Source organism: Eleutherodactylus coqui, chromosome 7 (assembly GCF_035609145.1).
Source record: "Eleutherodactylus coqui strain aEleCoq1 chromosome 7, aEleCoq1.hap1, whole genome shotgun sequence".
NCBI classification, from domain to species: Eukaryota; Metazoa; Chordata; class Amphibia; order Anura; family Eleutherodactylidae; genus Eleutherodactylus; species Eleutherodactylus coqui.
The window spans coordinates 65,571,393-65,591,290 of record NC_089843.1 but is presented as its reverse complement, the minus strand read 5'-3'; the positions used below and the strand labels follow the sequence as shown (position 1 = coordinate 65,591,290).

The window sequence follows — 19,898 nt, the reverse complement described above, 5'->3', positions numbered from 1 at the left end:
TGTCTTTATGGAAACTCACCTAGGGGCACCAAGGATCATGCATCCTGGAACGTGCCTTTTTGGGCTCGTGGGAGACCTACCGGTGTCCGCGGCAACACGTACACTGTACAAGCTGCTTCTCTATTATGCAAAAAAAGTGATTCTACTTAATTGGAAACACCCCGGGAAGCCGACTAGGAGCGCATGGGTCAGGGTCGTTAACGCCGAAATCCCAATGTACAAGCTGACGTATATGGCCAGGGGGTGCCCTGAAAAATTCGACAAGATCTGGGGTGGCTGGGTGAGTTGCTCAGCGACGGCGTCGGGAGAGCCAAACCAGGTGGTAGGGGGGGAGTGAGAGAGAGAGAAGGACAAAAAGAGAGACACCTGCTCAATTTACGTTAAAACCCAGTGCTCAGAAAACTATTTCTTTTTTTCTCCGCTATTCCCACACACAAAAATAAATCTTATTTTCTCTTTTCTTCTTTAAGAGAGTCGCGCCAGGGGGTTGGGGGGGTCTAAGTTTAAGTCTTGTTTGTTTGTTTTTTTCTGATTAATTACAATTGATCTATCCAAAGGTTAAACTGTTGTTCAGTAATAATCAATAAAGTTAGAGTTTAAAGGGGGGGGGGGGGGGGGGGATAAAAGAAATAAAAAAGTACTAGCCAGATATAGCATACTAAGAAGAAATATTACTATGTGCGCAGGCGAAGATTGCCTCTACCCTGTTTTCATGCAATGGATTTCCTGCTGTACCTGACACCTGTGGTGCCAATTATTTGTATTTATATGCTTGTTTATTCCTGGCTAAATAAAATTCCTTTAAAAAAAAAAAAAAAAGGCAAACTTAACCAGTGAAAAACAATGTATACATACCTGATTGCTTCTGAATCTATATGTACAGGAGCTATTCTTTCCAGTAAGAATTTTACCATTTCCAAGAATGGATTTGTTGGTTGCTTAGGGTTAGCGAGTTTTCTGGCAATCTCCCTCTAGAAAAATAATAAAATAAAAACCTTTTAATACGGCAAAGTAGAAATTAATAGAAATAAAGTTCTCAATAAAAACAAATACAGGAAAAGACAAGTTATGTTCTACAAGCCGTGTTCATAATGTGCAACAAACCAGTCTGAGAGGATGTGGTGGGTTTTGGTGAAGATCCACACCCTTTGGTGTGAAATTTAATGTGGATGCACAGCAGATTTCCCCCTTTAGATTGAAGTGAAGTCTGCTGAGGATCAGTACCATAATCCCATTAGAATGCAGAGTTTGTTGCGGATTTTGATGCAGATTTTCTTCTGCGGAAAGTCCACACTAAATCTGCAACATGTTAACCTGAAAAAGCAGTTCTAGTGAATTCTGACTGCCCATTTCTACCCATGGTCAATGAGCAAAGACTACGATTTGAGGTTTCATTGTGACCCGCATACAGCGGCTTGTGAAATGGCATAGTTAACCAGATTAAGTCCACTTTCAGAGGGCCATAATGTGGAGCACTATGCTAGTTTCAAGCCATTATGAATAGCATACAGATACTAAAAACACCCGTGTTTCAGCCATATGAATAATAACAAAAAAAAGTATAAAAAGGAAAAAAAAAAAATCAAACCGCTGCTTACTTACCACACAGACATCAGCCTGTTTACATGAGCACGTTGGGCTTATGAGCAACTCCAGCTGAGACCGAAGCTTCTCATCATCACCCAAAACCTGATTGAACTTTTTGACGAAATCTTGTGCTTTTCCAGGATCGGGCAAATTCTCTAAGAAACAGAAATACAAATTAATATTTATTCTGAATTTCAGGGTAATTCATATCTTCCGTTCTCCTAAGACATGTGGAGGAAGAGGTTTTGAATATTTCAGACCACTTTATCTTGCATATAAAACGGCACAGATTTAGGTGGAAAGCACTCACTTGCTATTGTCATTAACTTTCCAAACATGGCTGCATTGTTTGCTTCAGACTGTGAAAAGAAGAATATGAAACAAGTATAGATATAAAACACAAAAATTGTTGTTAGAACATAAAATCTGACAGCTATCTGAATTTCACGGAAGCAAAAAGGATTTTAGAAAGAGGTAATAAAGCCATTTCCAAAAGGCCGGCTGCACACAGGCGTATTTGCATTGCGGAATACAGAGCGGACACCAGCCTCCATTTTCCGCAGCAAATACTGCCCATAACATGCTATGGAAAATTACTACTTTTCCATGCCCACGAGGTAAAAAAAATCACAGCATATTCCATTTCAGCGCGATTTCCATTCAGACAGCTTCCATTGAAGTCAATGGAAGTCATCTGATCCGCAGCCCGTCCACAGCCGTAACTTCAGGCGGGCCACGGATTCCGCGTCATCACCTAGCAACGGTGCAGCATTATCTGTACTGCGCATGTGCCCTGGCCGGCACATCCGCAGCACAGATAAGACAAGTGGACAGGTACGCAGGGGTCACCGGCCGGACAATGGGTCTAATTCCACTGCGAGCTCCGACCCCGCCGTGTGCATTCGGCCTATAATACGGAAAAGAAGAAAAAAAACAATAAAACACTATTGTATTCTATTTGTTTATGCGTGCACACTACATATGAAAAATGTAATAAAACTTACTGCTGGCTGCTTGTGTAAATCTAATAACTCCCGAACATGACTTCTTAACATATTCTGACATTTCCACATTTCATTTAGGGCCCTGTGTATAAAGAAAACCAACAGCTTAAGGAACAGAAATGCAAAAAGCAGTATGACAATAGTTAAAACAGAAGTCTGGAGGAATATTTGCAGATTCTTGCAACCCCAACTCGACCTACAGCTTCAGCAGTAGTTCGCTCTTTAAAATTGGAAAGATGCACACACAAAAAGTAGTGTAGTCCCAGCCTATCAATAAGGCCTCCTGCACACACCATGGTCGGATCCGGCATGCGAGAACCCACAGCAGGATCCGACCTTGTGCCCGGCTGGTGACCCTGCTTACACTGTCCGGGTTCTACTTTCTCTGTACTGCGGGAGTGCCGGCCATGATGCACGCACAGGACAGAGAAAGAGATGTCGCGGATCCCACGACCCTTCTGAAGCGGGACAGAATACCATGCAGAATGGAGCATGCTGCGTTTTTCCTGCCACGAGTGGAAATTTACGCTCGTGTGCAGGAAGCAGCGGTCCTCCATAGAAGGCCATTACAGGTATTTGCTGCGGAATCAGAGGACAGCTGCCGGCCCCGGATTCTGCAAATGAAATCCGACCGTGTGCAAGAGCGCTTAGAATAGGTCTACATAACATGGGGGGAATCTCATTCACCATGCTGTGTATCTTCCGCCCGCAAATCTGGATGAAAAATCCAGACGGGACAAGCACAACGGCTGGAATCACGTGCAGATTCTTATACAGCTTTTTCACCCAAGTGCAGGAGTGGATACAAATATTTCCTTTAGGCTAGGTGTATACTAGCCATAATTGCAAGTTGCACCCAATAGACTCAGATGCAGCTCGCATTAGACAGCACATGGACACCAGTCTCTGTGCTGTCCAATACACATGGACACAGCATATTCACATGTGCCATTTATCACCTGTGAACACAGAAATGGGACATGCTTTTAAGTTTAGTTTTTTTCCTTCTTCAAGCGAACCACAAGTCTGTGCGGCAAAATGTCCATGTATATAACCTAGAACGGGCCATGTGCAATCCATGGAATTACACAAATCACACACGGCCCCAAAATATGCTAGTGTGCACCTAGCCTTATGTTGTTTTTTTATAAAAAAAAAAACAAAAAAAAACCCCCCACACTATCAGAAAGAAAACACTGTGTGCGATTCCAGCCAAATGGTACGTTCACACAGTGGAATTGGTGCGGAGTTGGTACCTTTACATGTGATCACTATATGGAGACCACAGAGCGCTTGACGTGGCTATCCTATAGTGAGCGCTGGATATGGCTATCATATGGTGAACATACAACATAGGAAGTGATCATTATACGGCAAGCACGGAGCACTGGATGTGGTTATTATATTGCAAGGGGAAGTGTGGCATCTGATTATACTGCAAATGTAAAACAACGGGTGTGGAGGTTATACTGCGAGGGTGGCTGGCTATGGTTATATTGTGAGTGGGCGCTGGATGTGCAAGCTCTGGTTGCATTCACTACGCGCTATATACATTATACTGGGAAAAAGTATACACTCAGGCAGGGTATATGAAGTTTTTATTACAGTAAATATTTTTCATTGTAGCTACGGTTAGTCCTATCAGCTAAAAACTTATGGGCTAAAGTAAATGACCCGCTGAGCTTGGAGATATAACTTTTATACTTACCTTTGCCCTCAGTTTCTCCAATGTCCGCACTCAATCCCGCCGCTGAATGCATTGAGTGGTGAACGCCAAGCAGTCCTCTCATTCTAGATGTAGACTGGGATGACTACTTAGCAGGCCCCATTTTAGTTTGCGCAATTCATTCAGTAGTGGGTTTGAGCACTGAAACGGGGTAAAGTATAAAACTTACATAACCAAACTCAGCAGGTCAGCTACCTTGAGCCCATGAGCTTAACAGATAAGGTTCAAATGTAGCTGACTGTTTACCTTTAATGAAATATGCATTGAAATTTGGTGCCTAAAAATTTTAATTTTGCTCTTTAATTTTTTAGTTTAGAAGTTAGTGGTTTCTATTTAGTTATTTTAACCTGGAGCCCTGCGGAAATGTGGGAAGGGGCACTACACACTAAGTCTTATTATAAGGATATATCCATCAAATCTATATAAAGTGTATAGGTATAATTATTTTTTTCTTTACATTTGGTAACTAAATTTTATTTTGCTCATTAATTTGTCAGCTTAGGAGCTCTTTGGCCCTTTAAGTCTGGAGCCTTGAAACACAGTCCCCTCTTTAGCTCAAATGCAACACATGAAATAGTAAGACTGCAATATCTTACACAAAGCAGTGCTCTTCTACAATGAAGACTAGTGAATGTGCATGAACACAAACAGGTCAAGTACATACATACTATGACCCAAGTCACAAACTTTCTAAGGAGACGTTGTGATAAAGTTGGATCTACAAGGTCTAATCTGGCCTTTTGGTACAAAAAAAAACACTGTCTAACACGGTGTACTTACTTTACAGCATTTGGATCCAGACTAGCATACAAATAATAGAGACATTTCATTCTTTCTTCCGTTTCCAGATTGTGTGGTACTAGATACTGGGCAAAGATTTTCTCTACGAGTAACCTGCAGAAAGAAAGAAAGGTAAAATAAGCATGGCCGACTAGATTACAGATACATGAAAGAGTCTGGAGCAATACTTATAAGATACGGAATAATCACCACTAAGTCTATTTTAATACGAACTACTATCAATTATAAAAAACTGAAATGAAAACAATTCAAAGTCCGTCAAAAATACTCACTTGTCATCAATGCTGTTTTGGTAATATATATGTAATAGTTTATCCTTTATCCAGCTCACTTTGTCAGCAGCTTCTTTCCCAGCTTCAGCATGCAGGCAATACTTTTTGTACAGCTGAGCAAGGCCCATCATGGCTTCTTTCCTCACTCTCCACTATATGAAGGGGTAATACAGGTTTTACTATGAATGAATTATGACCACCTGGCATTGAAATAGTCAAAAATGGGAGTTGATATATGCAAAATATACTTCCACCTGCTTCATTTCTTACCCTCTTGTCTAACGTTCTCTCACGTACAAAGCCGAGCAGCTGATCATTTACGAGACAAAGATCCTTCTTCCCAGCTGTAATAATGGTCACAATGACATCGTGCCGAATGGCTTCTTCGGGATCATGAGACCTCACCTTCAGAAACTCTGCAAAGAGATATACTTGCTATTAAGGCCATTCCACTCTGGACTGCAAAAAAATCCCTGTATGTAAATGGTTTCATAATGTGTGTCTACATAAGAAACATCTTAATTCGCAATTCCACAGTTCTTAAAAGGAGTCTTATTAGAGCACTTGGATATCATAAAAAAGGCCCTTTTACACGTGACAAGTGTCGGGCAAGTTACGTATGCATCACAAACTGGTGCCACTATCCGGAAACATCCCATAAAAAAAAACAAAACTCATCCGCTACTTTGATTGGGTAGGTGGTGTTACAACTGTCCACATGGATTAGCACAAAGATGGAAAAATTCAATAGACTTGGTCTTGAAGGTGTTAATGAAACCACTAAACGCAGGAAGTGCGTAGTACCGGGAAATTGAAATTCCTCACAACCATTTGCAAATCCTTTACAAGGTATTAACCCTTTAATGATGTGCCCCCTTTTTCCATTTTAGTTTTTTCCTCCCCCCTTTAAAAAAAAGAAAAGAAAAAAAAAATCGTAACTGCTTTATTTATCCATCTATGTCGCTGTATGAGGGCTTGTTTTTTGCGGGACGAGTTGTATTTTTAAATGGTGCTATTTAATATACCATATAATGTACTGAAAAGAATTCCAAGTAGAGTAAAATGTATTTTTAAAAACGACATTCCGCCATCTTTCAGTGCGTCTGGTTTCTACAGCGCACAAACTGCAACAAAAGCGACATGACAACTTTATTCTATGGGTCGGTACGATTACTACGATACCAAACTTGTATAGGTTTTTTTTTTTACTATACGCTTTTTTTAAGACATTTAATTTTTTTCAATTATTTTCTGCCACCATCTTCTGCGCGCAATAACGTTTATTTTTCCGTCAATGATGTTGTGCGAGGGCTCATTTTTGCAGAATGTCCTGTAGTTTATGTTGGTACCGATTTGGAATACATACGACTTTTTGATCGCTTTTCATTGCATTTTTCTGGGGAACAGAGTGACTCAAAGTGCATTTCTGTCGGGGTTTTTTCTTCTTCTTCCGGACGACGTTCACCGTGCGGAGTAAATAATGTGCTACTTTGATAGATCGTACTTTTACGGACGCGGTGATACCAAATCTGTATTTTTATTTTGTGATTTAGATTTTATTATAAATATGGCAAAAGGGGGGGGGTGATTTAAAGTTTTTTTTTTTTACAATTAATAAAGAACTTTATTGATCTTTTTTTACTTTTTTAAGTCCCCCTGGGAGACTACAGCTTGGATCGCTCCTGCAGTATGATGTAATGCTATAGCGTCATACCGCATTCTGATAGGCAGCCCATCAAGCCACCCCACGGGGATGGCTTGATAGGCAGTCTCCCAAGACAGCCCTGTAAGACGACCCCCGGCTGCCATGACACCTGCACGACTTCCCTGATCTCACTGTACGGGACCCCCAAACATCTTTCGGGGGATTTAAATGCCGCTGTCAGAATTGACAGCGACATTTAAAGGGTTAATAGCCACGATTGGCCGCATGGCCAATTGCAGCTATTGCCCGCGGGTGTCAGCTGTAATAAACAGCTGTCACCCACACTGTTTAGAGAGGTAGCCCCGCGACCGCTCTTCATACGTACCCTGACGCACCGGGACATACCCTTACGTTGGTCATGAAGGGGTTATCCACTTGTAAAGTATTGATTGCCTATTCTTAGATCAACGAAGGCTCCATCACCAGAACCCCCCACCAATCATCTGAGTTGATTTTTTCAGTAGGCAGACAGCGCAGTTTGTACTTCCCAGGCTTGGTATTACAGGCAAAGTTCATTTTCATTCAATGGAAATTTGGCCTGTAATACCAAACCTGGCCACTGCCGTGAGAACAGAGCTTTCTGCTCTTGCAGAAATCAGCTCAGTGCACTCACACTCCAACCTGGTGAAACAGCCGACTGCTGGGGGTCCAAGATGACGGACAGGCCATTGATAATTTGCAGCTGGACAACTCCTTTAAAGTATAACAAAAAAGAAAAGGAAAACAAAAATCCCACAACTTCTGATATGTAAGCAGCATTGGTTAATGGAGTCCAGGTGCCAGGACCCCAATCATCACTAAAATGAGCGGGCAGAAGCAATAAAACGGAGTGCTGTGCCTGTTCAACTGTTAGCAGCGAGTGGTGTAGTGTCTTTCTATGGAGTCAGTACACTGCTCTGAGCAAAGACAGAAACAGTCAACTAGCATAGTGCTCAGCTGAAACTTTGTCTGTTTTAGTGCTCATTGGGGGTCTCAGCACCAAGACCGATCAATACCCACGATCAATACTTTTAACATGACTGAATTGTTCTTTTTGAAAGTTTAGTTATCCTTTAACCTATTAGTACAGCATAGTAGTAGTGACCTACCTGTAAGATCCCTAGCCAGGTCAGGATGGTTCATTAAACAGTGACTTGCAAATTTGACACTTTCCAGTCTGACAGGAACATGAATATCATTAAAGCTAAAAGAAAAAAAAAAAAAGAGAAAATAGTCAAATCTCACTGGGAGCATTCTCCTAGTTATCAGACATTATATAACAGTTTAACCAATTTCAATGGGAAAAGCTAAACGCTGCAGGGATACAACTAATGCATTAAGCTTCAAGAAAGCCATTTTCCGCTGGTGTCAGTATTACACTAAACCCCGAGACTGCAGGAGAAAATCCTTGAAATATTCCATAACCTCAACAGTAAAGAATATTTCACAGTGCGCAAGGAAGGAAGGACAGCGCTAACGGATGACCATGTTCTCTGCAGCACGAACACCGTGCAACTTGGACAGATGTCAACGCTTCACAGCTCTCGTTAGGGAGAACATCTGCAAGATGCCATGTGTAGTAGCAGAGCTGGCATCCTCATTCCAGGGGTACCTTGTCTCAGCCTGCGGACCTCCTTCAGCAAGGTTGTAGGAGGTTTAAAGGCTGCACAGTGTGTAGTATATGAAAGCATGGAAAACTAAGCTTACCGGCCGAGAAAGCACTGCCACAGAGGCCTGTTCTGATTTGCCAAATCCGAGTTTTTAGAGCCAAATAATTTTGCAAGGAGTCGTACAACAGCCAGTCGTTCCTCTCCGTCATTACTCTGAAAGCAAAGGTGATTAGTTCAAATGCAAGTGTTTACATGCTGAATAAAGAGGAAGAACTCGTACAAATGTATTATTTCACAATACTATCTGAACAACAAGGTAATTTATATTATTTAAAGCCGTGGCTTCATGTTATCTGTAATGGCGTGGCAGGCGTTGTCTGGTATCCTCACTGTGAAAATCTATTAGACAAATTTAGGAGAGGGGATGTCCACATGCGCCCACCCCCCAGCTATTAACAAGACTGGAGCACAACTGTTCTACAGATTTCAATGGGCACTATGTAATGCCTCGTCTTTCCTGCGGTGGCGCTGTAGGAGAATCACTTGCTGAAAGATTCTCTTACAGATTACAACTAATTACTGAAGGGTTTAAAGCTCCCTTACAAACCTTTAATAGCTGGTGGCTGAGCACGTGCAGAGCGAGGCTGAAAAAGACATGTCCATCCAGTTCAGCCTATTGTCCTGCAATGTTGATCCAAAGGACTGCAGTAAACCCCAAGGCAATTTTCCCTCACTTTAGGAAAAAGGTTCCTTCCCAACTCCAAACCTGGCATTCAGAATAAATCCCCGGATCACCGACCCTTCTGAAGTAATTAGTGACGATAACATAATATTGTTACACTCAAGAAAGGTGTGCAGACCCCTCTGGAACGCTTAGCGAGTTCACAATCACCACGTCCTCAGGCAGAGAGTTCCACAGTCTCACTGATGTTCCAGTAAAGAATCCCCTTCTATGTCAGTGTAGAAACCTTCTTTCCTCTAGACGTAGAGGATTCCCTTTTGTCACAGTCTTGGGTATATATAGATGATGGGAGCGCTCTCTGTAGTGTCCCCCGATATATTTATATGTAGTTAATAAGTCTCCCATAAGCAGTCTTGTTTTTAAGCTAAATTACTCTAGTTTTGATAACCCCTTTGGGTATTGTAGTCCAGGGTTCCCCAACTCCAGTCCTCAGGGACCGCCAACAGGTCATGTTTTCCGGATTTCCTCAGTGTTGCACAGGTGATGTAATTATTGTTGGTGCCTCAGACATTGCCACAGGTGTTCTTACTATAGGAGATCCTGAAAACATGACCTGTTGGTGGTCCCTGAGGACTGGAGTTGGGGACCTCTGTTGTAGTCCACCCATTCCATTTAGGCTTGCTTGGCCGACAGCCATTCCTCCCATACACATGTAACAAAAATAGTTGATTTGCAGTTTTTTCCATCCCTGCATTAAAGTTTTTCAATACATCATATGTACCTCAATGTGCTGCCATTAAAAATACAAGTTGTCCCTCAAAGATAACTAAATGTCATGGGGGGATGGGGGGATGGGGGGTGAGGGGGATAAAAATTGCTAATGTCCTGAAAGGATCCTAGCAGAATAAGGAATATTAGGCATAGTACTAGACTAATGTCTCCATGCAATACTAGAAGACAATGTGCAATCTACGCAGGAATTTTTAATACTGGTATTTTGGGCAGCTACAGTGTTAATGGCAGACTAAATAATATCTAGAAAGTCATTTTTAGGTAAAGACGACACTAATGGCCCATTAGGAGACCTCATGCTTCTTTACTTACCTTTAGCTTAAACTCCAGCTGTGGCATTACAGAAATCAACAAGTTTGGATCTATTGCGAACAGTTCTTGAATGAGATCGAACACATGCTCTGACAGATCACTCACTGAAGACTTTCCCAACACCAAGACCTGGTTGAAAAACTATTGGGTGTAGAAGAAACAAAAAATAATGCAAAAACAAATAAAGAAAAATGTATGACTCAAAAGTATAACCTTAAATTACAATAGTTATGAGCAAAACAGCCGCAGGAGAGGACTGCAGATACACATACATACTTAGTTAGGGAAAGTTACTGCCTTACGCTGTATTTACATGGGCGAGTACAATCTTGGTCAGAGAAAACTGGACAAACCTTGCACTGGTAAACATCCGATTTTTTTTTTAGTGATTGCTATGTGTTCAGGCTTTAAAAATGCATCGCTGTACATGTGACTTCCATGCATGTGGTGGTGGGGGTGGGTAGAGGGGAAATTGTATGTTGTTCGAATGAGGCAATAACTGCCATGTTTCCCCGAAAATGAGACCTAGCCAGATTTTTGGGGAGGGCTTGAAATATAAGCCCTACCCTGAAAATAAGCCCCAGAGAAAAAAACAAAATACTCACCTAGCAGTTGCCTTTTGGGTCCCTCACGCTGGTCACCAGCACTCTGGCAGACTTCTGTGTACTCCTCAATGCCGGAGTATCTCTTATTGGTGACGGGGCTTAAATACTCCGCCTCCAGCAAGCAATTGCTCTGATTGGTTCAGGAGCGCCGCCTCAGCCAATCAGAGCAGTCGCTTGCTGGAGGCGGGGTATTTAAGCCCTGTCACCAGCAACTGATACTCAGTCGACATTGAGTACTACACGGAAGCCTGCCGGAGAGCTGCGGCCGAGCTGAGGGACCCGAACGGCGCCTGCTGAGTATAAGACACCCACCGAAAAGAAGACCATATGCTTCTTTTCGGGAACAAATTATTATACGACACGGTCTTATTTTTGGGGAAACAACATTAGTGATTCTCAAACACAAATAGTCTAAATAAAAAGACATGCTGAGATTTTTCTATCTCAGACTTTTGTTTTAAGAGAAAAACTGCCCATATGTATAAAACCATTAAAAATAACGGGTTCTAAATAAAGCCTAACAGATGTGGAGAGGGAGACATTATTATGTTCTTTTATACTGAAGGTAAATTTTGGAAAAATAAAGTGTTACAACAACTGACACTGTACTACTCAGACTAGAAAATGGTCGATTATAAGATAAATCCCCATAGCAAGAACCCTGCACCCATCTGTATGCATCTAGGGCAAAATGTAAGTTTTGAGTACAAATATAGTGTTTTGCTTCAGGGTTCTGCCAGTCTCTGGTATGGGGCGCAGGTACTGATCAGAGAACAATCCTCTAACAAATTATATCTAAACCAATAAATGTGAATGTTAATAACCCGAGGACTAGGCTAGAGAGCTTGGTAGCCCATAGCCAAAATACAAGACTACACACAGTATATTCATTTAACTCTACATGTAAGATACCTACATTCGCAATGCAGGGCTCGATAATCTGAACCGTCCTCTTCAAAAGCACCTTGGCAAGATCAAAAGCCTGCTTGTTTAAGTTCTGGTGGGAATACAGAGGGGGAAAGTTTAGGTTCATTTTTTTTATTGGATAAGAAAAAACACAAGTAAAATATGCAGTGAACTACAATGTGAACTACATATACCAATGCAGATGCACTACCAGGCCAGCGAGAAAAGAGACCACTAAATAGTTCAAAATACTACGGAATAAAAAAAATAAAAAAATACAAATCTTGCAAAGTAGAGCTCCAGGCAAAGAAAAAAAAAATAGATTTCACCCCACAATGCGTTACATGTGATGTCATTCACTGAGTGGCTGTGATTGGCTCATCAAGCGCCGGCTGTAGTTGGCTGGCGCTCGATCCAGTCATAGCGCTCGCTTTGCTGGAGGCGGGGTGTATTCAAAGCCCCATCACCAGGAAGAAGCCGAGATGTCAGAACGGAGGACACTGCAGTTTGTTGCAGCGCCGCCGGAGACCATCGCGAGGCATCGGGACGCCACGGACCAGTTAAGTATAAGCGCCGCCCCACCCTGAAAATAAGCCGCTGTGCCTCTTTTGGGGCAAAAATTATTATAATAGTGTCTTATTTGGGGCAAAAATTATTATAATAGTGTCTTATTTTCAGGGAAAAAGGGTATTATATGGAGCAAACTTTAGAGCAGAGATCAGTCTGCAATGGCTACAATTGGGGGGGGGGGGCAGTTGCGCTCCAGTACCCCGTCCTATAATACCAACTTATTTCATGGGTTTCAAACCATGCAGCAGCTGGCCTATAGGCAGGACAGCATATTTGGGAGACAAGTTCACTTTAAGTGGAACGGTCACCTCCAAACAGCACCATAAACTAAGTTATGGGGCTGATCCGGGATGTGACAGGGAGCTGGGGGAAGTGCATGCGCTTTCCCCATAGACTCCCCAACGGTCTGAAAAAGAGTCTGATTTTCAGACCGCCAGCAGACTCCACCAGATGGCAGCGCAAGAAAATCCCCAACCACCATAACTTAGTTTATGGCGAGGTTTTAAATTGAACCTGGCTGTCACCCATTATACTGTCCTGCTTATAGGCCTTGTAGGATTGGGGTGCTGGAGGTTCAGCTGCTCCCCTCCCACAGGTTCCCTGCTGTAATACCTTCAAATAAGTTTTACAACAATGATACAATATGATGAAAACTACCAAATCCAGAGCTTTTACAGCAGTATGAAAAGTTTTGTGAGACAAACGATATAGAACCAACCCTCGTATGGGGTTAACAGACAATTCTAACCAATTTTTGCCTTTACAGAGCATTATCTCACAGCAGCCCTGTTAGAAAAATACAACACAATGTACACAAATACATTTACAAACTTTACTTTGAATCAAAATGAAAAGTCAAGAATAGAACTGACCTTATGGGCGGGGATGAGATTTATAAGGATGGAATCCAACAATTCCTGTGTAACCCCATCGCCTTCCATAGTAATGGAACTCATTAAGTCCAACATGTGCATCTGGACCTTCTGGTTGTGGCTGTTACTGTATTAAAGCAATAGGAGGGGGGGGGGGGGGGAAGGAGGAGTTAGTTTATTTCAACACTCTAAGGGCAAACTGGACAACCAATAGTAAAAATGAATACAGAACTACAGTATGATATGTTCCCAGTATGGATTCCTGCCGTGGTGCCATATTACTTTTAGGGTGCGTTCACACAGCTTATTTGCTGCAGATTTTACTCCTTCGATTTGAATTCAATTGAAAATGGTGAAATGTGCTGCAGATCTGCACCAAAATCCACATGAAATCAGCTACCGCTTAAAGGGGTTGTCCCATTTCGAGCCATTTTGCTGCAGCTCCGTACCTTGCACAGTGGCCTGGGTTGGTATTGCAAGCCGAGACCTATTAAAATGGATGGAACTCAGCCTGCAGTACTACACTAGGCCACTGGACAATGTATGGAGCTAATGCAAAACAGCTATAAATGGAACAACCTCTCTAATGCAAAAAAAAAAAAAAAAAAAAAAGTTGTAGCATGTCAATTCTTAGCATGGATTCCGTGTCAAATTCACACACAGATTTGCGCATCTAATAGCGCTGCGACGGGGTGCATGAAGTCGTATACTGATGTGAAAACCCACAGCAGAAAGTTTGAGGCGGAATCCTTATGGAATAATCCAAGATGGATTGAGTCATGTGAACATGCCCCCAACACACCAGTAGGAACATTCCTGGCATGTGAACTGCAGAAACAATTCACATTTTAGATTAAGTATATTTTCATATAGTAGTCCGTCTGGTCTAGGTTAACAGGTACCACTTTGCTTGCATTTGAACTAGGTTTTTAATTTATCTGGTTCCATCATGGAAGCAGAACACTGGGGATAAAAAAAAAAAATACACCCACCCAATTCCGGGCACAAATGGCACATGATAGATGCCATTAACTATAACTGGGTCCGTTAGCTTTGGGTCATAACCCTAGCATTTTACATAACAGAAATAGGGCAACACAAAGTCTTTGATGCAGAGACTGAGATTGCAGGGTGCCGTCCAGATATCGTGCCAGCCGGAGGCCTTCAAAAGACCCCCAGAAGAGCTGCCATGCATTCCTGCCCATTAAAACATGCTCGTTGCATGTTTTAATAAAATACCGGCAGACATACTATATACTGCAGAGTCCAGTATAAGCTGCTAAAAGTTTACGTGCCCTTAAGAGACAAAAAACCCCAAAAACAAAACAAACAAAAAAAACACCCAGCGAAAAATGTAAAAATACGTGTGTGGGGGGGGGGGGGGGGGGGGTAAGGGGGAAAAAAAAGCTATTTGTAGAAATTAGAGACAGTTTAAATCCCATTTTCCTGTATTTATAATTTGACATGTTGGACTCTTACGGAGCCAACGTTACCATTTATTTTTAAAGTGATGCATTATTTATCCCACATGATCAGGCAAAAAAATACTCACATCAGAATTGCACTTTTTTGGTCAGCCCATCTTTAAGAAAAAGAAAATTTTTTTTTTTTTTTTTTATAAAAAGCAGTCAGAAAGCCATATGCACTCCAAAATAGTACCAATAAAAAACAGATGTCCCACAAAAAAAGTGCCATCACACAGTTCTATCGATGGGAAAAATAAAGCTGCGGTGGGCAGATGGTAGACATTTTTATTTTTTTATAGTAGTGAAGAAACAAAACTAAATTTGATAGCGGCACAATTGTACTGCCCCACAGAGTAAGGTTATGTCATCTTTACCTAGAGTGTACATTGTAAAAAATAACATATGAAGTCCACCACTGCAGCCCAAAACCAGAAAACATAGTAATAGGGAAAAACCAGGCCAGACTGAGGACTCATGTGCACGGGTGGTTTGAATTCCGGGATCCGCGTGGGGCAACCACACAGATGATCCGGAGTTCAAGCCGCCCATAGAAAATCATGGGCGTCCCCAGCTTAATTAAAGCATGCAGATTTGTTTTGTGGACCTACTGGCCCGGAAAACAAATCGCAGCATTCTCCATTTTGCCGCAGATCCCACAGGGACGGCTTCCATTGAAGTCAATGGAAGCCGTCCGATCTGCAGCACACCCTGGAGAAAATTCTGTAATTTGTTTTTTGGATTTCATTTTTACAGCATTAAGTGTGCTTTTAAAAAAAAAAAAACAACATTCTCTGGGGCGGCACGATTCCGGCGAGATCAAACTTATATATTTTTTTATGTTTGTTTATTTTGTATGCAAATGTTCTTATCTTTTTAAAGGATTTGCTTTTGTGTTGAGGCATTACAAGAACCATAACATTTTCATTTTTCCATCGATGGGCTTGTTTTTGTGCCGGATGAACTCTAGTCCTCATTTACCAAATATTTGAGAACATGTAACATTAACTTTATTTTTATTTTTTTATTATTATGAAGGCAAGATTTACAAAATCTGCAATTCTGGCAGATTGTCATCTTTTATTTTTAATGGCGTTCGCCGTGCAGTATAAATAAGGTTAAATTAATTCTGCAGGCCGGTATGATTATGTCAATACCAACATTTATATAGTTTAAAATGTTATAAAATGTATTTGTTTTTAACTTTGGATTCAAAGACCCATAACATTTTCTTTTTTTTTTTTTGTAAAATTGTGTTATGCGAGGGTTTTATGTTATTAGTGGGATGAGTTTCACTTTTTAATGGTACCATTCTTGATCTATGCAATGTTTTGATCATTTTCTATTCAGTTTTTTTCTAAGGTGAGATAGGCAAAATTAGGTATTTCTGCCCTTTTTTTTCATGCCATACACTGTGCAGGTTAAACAATGTACAAATGTTTTTCTCTGGATTATGAAAGCAGCGATGCCACATGTGATTTTTTTTTGTCATCTTATTTTAAAGGGGGAGAGATGGGGTTTTGACGCATTTTTATTTATTTTTATAATTTGTCCCACTAGAGGACTTAATTATCAGCATGTTTTATCATTCCTCTAAAACACTACTACTAGAGATGAGCGAACGTACTCGTTTCGAGTAATTACTCGATCGAGTATCACTATTTTCGAGTACTTCAGTACTCGGGTGAAAAGATTCGGGGGGCGGCGCGGCAGGGAGCCCTCTCCCCCCCCCCCCCAATCCTCGCTGCAACCCCCCACATCTTTTCGCCCGAGTACGGAAGTACTCGAAAATCGCGGTAGTCAGGCGAAAAAGGGGCGTGGCCGAGTAGGCTCGCTCATCTCTAACTACTACACTTCAGTATAGTAGTGAATTAAAAAGCCTATGAAGCTCAGCCAGAGGCCGATTCTCATAGCCCACCAAAGCTGGCAGACCCGGAGGCTATATACACAAGCCTCTGGGTGCCATAGCAACTCATCGGGACGCAACAATCACATCGAGGGTGTCTGATCGGTGACAGAGTGAGCCCGCTCAGGTGACCCCATAGCTTGTGGGAAGCAGAAGGGTTATTGCTGCTCTGGTCCACTGTGTCTTCTTGGAGGAGGGGGTAACACTGTCTGATGCAGCAGTGTTCGCCCTCCCCACTTAAGGACAATCAGGGTACGTTAGCTAATTCCCACCAAGAGGGGGAAAAATAAAAAATAAAAAAGCAAAAAAGACCTGCAGAGCAGAAGGTCAGCCCCCTACAGACACCAAGCTAAAACAGATTTAGCTCAGTGCTGCAGGAGGGGTATAGCTGGTAAGTGGGACTAACACTTTCTTTGCTCAGTGTCTTCCGCCTAGTGGCAGGAGCTATACCCAAGGTCTTGCTGTGACCCCCAATGAGAAAATTAGAGTTATGATGTTTTTGGAAGAAAAAAAAAAGCAACACCTACATGATGCATTTTTCAACCGTGTGCATTATACACACTTCGACTGCAGAATTTCATCATAGCGCAAAGCCATGTGGATTTCAGTGCAGAATTTCACAGCAATAAATGCAATCACTACAAATGAATTAAATATTGGGACGTCGAGGAACGTATTTGTACAAAAAGTAATGGAAAAGCTAATCAAAGCTTAACTTACTTTATAACAGAGAAGAGAGTCCTAAAGAGCTGAATAAAAATTTCATTGCAGTCTTCTAACTCAAAGCAAATGTTGTAGGATTTGACCCATGCTAAATTCTGAAAATGAGAAAAGGAAAAACACAATTAAAAACATAAAAAGGAGAAAAGTTACTTTAGACCCGAGCCAAACTAATAACTTACGGACCCTTTTAGAACAAAACCACCATTTGTACCATACTGAAACTACGTGGATCATAACTGTTCTAGCAGCCATTGCATTAGTGTGAGACTGCAGTGCCGGACCTCCTGAAGACGGACCACAGCCAAAACGGGGAGCGAGCTGCTCTCCACGGGGAGAACAAACCCAAAGCAAGCTGTAATGGTGTTACAACTGCATATCACTGCAGCTACTATTATACTAACCGATGAACAGGTACAGACCAATCCCCAATAGCATCTGCCTATCGTTCCATTTTTGGAGAGGAAAGTCTCTCTAAAATCATAAATGCTTGAACTGGGCATAAAAGTGAAAAAAATGGGGCTAGGCGATGTAAACCTTTTTAGCAGAGAGACAACACTACAGCTGCCAAAGAATATGCTGAGGGCTCATCCTCCATTGCTATAGGCTGGAAAATATCAATACATGGCAAGGAAGTACAGCGATCGACCAGCAGAGGGCAGAGTGAGTGTGGTAAAAGCGAGTAACCGGTTGCAAGGGCTTGGTGAGCTCTATGAAAGATGTAGTATGCAGGTAGACTAATATGTAAAGACAATATGAGGACACTACATAGAAACAGCATTCAGACTACTAAAGGGGCAATATGGGAGTATTCTACTATGACAGTATGTTAGAATTATAACTATAGTATTATAGGGCATTATATTGGCCCTTTAAAGCTCCCCTAACAACTATGGCGACATCGTAATAAGTGTGTGCATCTTTTGGTCGGCTGTCAGGAGGGTCCTGCACCGCCAGAACCCTCTGAGCGCTTCCATAATGATCAAGCAGAGAGCTTTTGCGCTGCAACTGATTAGGACCATCAACCCCACCAGAAAGTACTTTACCCTAACTTTGTAGCTACAGTCTGGCCACTGCCGATTAAGGCCCAATGTCTACCCACAAATCAAGCCGCCAATAGGGATGCATGGGTGTCTGCAAGTCAATTAAAGCATGCAAATTTGTTTTGCGGACCTTTTGGTCTAGAAAACAAAATCACAGCATGCTCCATTTTTCAGCGGATCCTGCAGGGATTTCAATGGAAGCCGTCCGATCCACGGCACACCCGTAGCTGACACTGCAGTAGAGCTGCGTATCCCGCGAGAAAGCAGGAGATTTGGGGGGGGGGGGGGGGGGGGGGCGCGACAAAACAAACAAAACCGGTACTGTGCATGTCCGATGGCGCGCCGTGAGGACCATGCGCAGTTCAACCGGGAAGGGAAGTGAAGGGATCCACAAGGATGCTGGGGATCCCGCTGCCGGGGAAATATATGTAAATAGGGCTCACCGGCAGAGCTGGATTCCATGCAAGATTCCCTGCACAGAATCAGACCCTCCGGTGGACATGAGGCCTAACAGACTGTGACCTCTGATCCCTCCTCTTGGCACCTGCGCTGCGTACAGGACATGCAGTAATGCAGGTGCTTGGGTTGGGCATGGAGTGTCACAGTCTCTGATGATCTGCAGCATCTAGATTAGAGCCACAAATGAAGGTAAAGTACTTCCTGGTAGGGCTTCTGCCCGCCTCAGGTACAGGGGGCATGATTACTATAGGAGGTCCTATATCCAAGTCCACTTGAAACCAAGTCTTGCACTTTAGCTCAGCAGTGAAGTTTTAATTAGTATGAAATGTTTTGGTTTTAGTTTTGTTTAAACCTGGGTGCGTCTTCTAGTCCAAAAAATATGGTACATTCTATAAGATTCTCCTAATTACTTCCATTAGCCTCTGCCTTTAGCCAATAAGTGAACTACAAAACACAAACACTGATGCAGAGAGCTGTGCCACATATCACTTTGCTGCAAACTGCTGAGGTCTTGCGATGTGCTTTTTGATTGTGTGGCTTGTACAGCTCAAACAAGGTGCTTCACCTGTACAAGCGCAACAGGCGAGAACTGCAGAAAACCACCATAAAACTGCTTGAAGTTTGGTGTGCGCTTGTACAAAGTGCTACGTGTACGGATACCCTAAGGCTGGGTTCACACAGGGCGGATTTGCCTGCGGCCGCTAATCTCGGGATTAGCCAGCCATGTGGACAAGATTTCTCAGAAACCTCGTCCACATGGGACGGCCAATCCGCTGCGGTAAGTCCGGCTGAAACGTTTCAGAAGATGCAGCATGTCTATTTACCTTTCCTTTTTTGTTGTGGCCGCGCTCTTCTCTATGGGAGCGCCGGCCGCAACGGAAAAG

The 19,898-nt window shown here is 42.3% G+C and overlaps 1 protein-coding gene across 4 annotated transcripts in view; it reads right to left on the bottom strand.

Moving 5' to 3' along the window:
- The window catches only part of PDS5A (PDS5 cohesin associated factor A), a 77,101-nt gene that overhangs the window by 27,810 nt on the left and 29,393 nt on the right, over nucleotides 1–19,898 (bottom strand). For 3 of the 4 annotated variants that reach the window (XM_066573169.1, XM_066573170.1, XM_066573173.1), the window contains exons 5-18: nucleotides 17,513–17,610; nucleotides 14,976–15,005; nucleotides 13,424–13,550; nucleotides 11,992–12,072; nucleotides 10,471–10,611; nucleotides 8,782–8,897; nucleotides 8,184–8,278; nucleotides 5,661–5,806; nucleotides 5,391–5,542; nucleotides 5,098–5,211; nucleotides 2,592–2,673; nucleotides 1,898–1,946; nucleotides 1,603–1,742; nucleotides 856–971 (exon numbers count right to left, since the gene is read on the bottom strand). In XM_066573169.1, the coding sequence (XP_066429266.1) occupies nucleotides 856–971; nucleotides 1,603–1,742; nucleotides 1,898–1,946; nucleotides 2,592–2,673; nucleotides 5,098–5,211; nucleotides 5,391–5,542; nucleotides 5,661–5,806; nucleotides 8,184–8,278; nucleotides 8,782–8,897; nucleotides 10,471–10,611; nucleotides 11,992–12,072; nucleotides 13,424–13,550; nucleotides 14,976–15,005; nucleotides 17,513–17,610 (1,487 nt within the window). The remainder of the gene's footprint in view (nucleotides 1–855; nucleotides 972–1,602; nucleotides 1,743–1,897; nucleotides 1,947–2,591; nucleotides 2,674–5,097; nucleotides 5,212–5,390; nucleotides 5,543–5,660; nucleotides 5,807–8,183; nucleotides 8,279–8,781; nucleotides 8,898–10,470; nucleotides 10,612–11,991; nucleotides 12,073–13,423; nucleotides 13,551–14,975; nucleotides 15,006–17,512; nucleotides 17,611–19,898) is intronic. The other variant, XM_066573172.1, reaches the window with a different exon arrangement.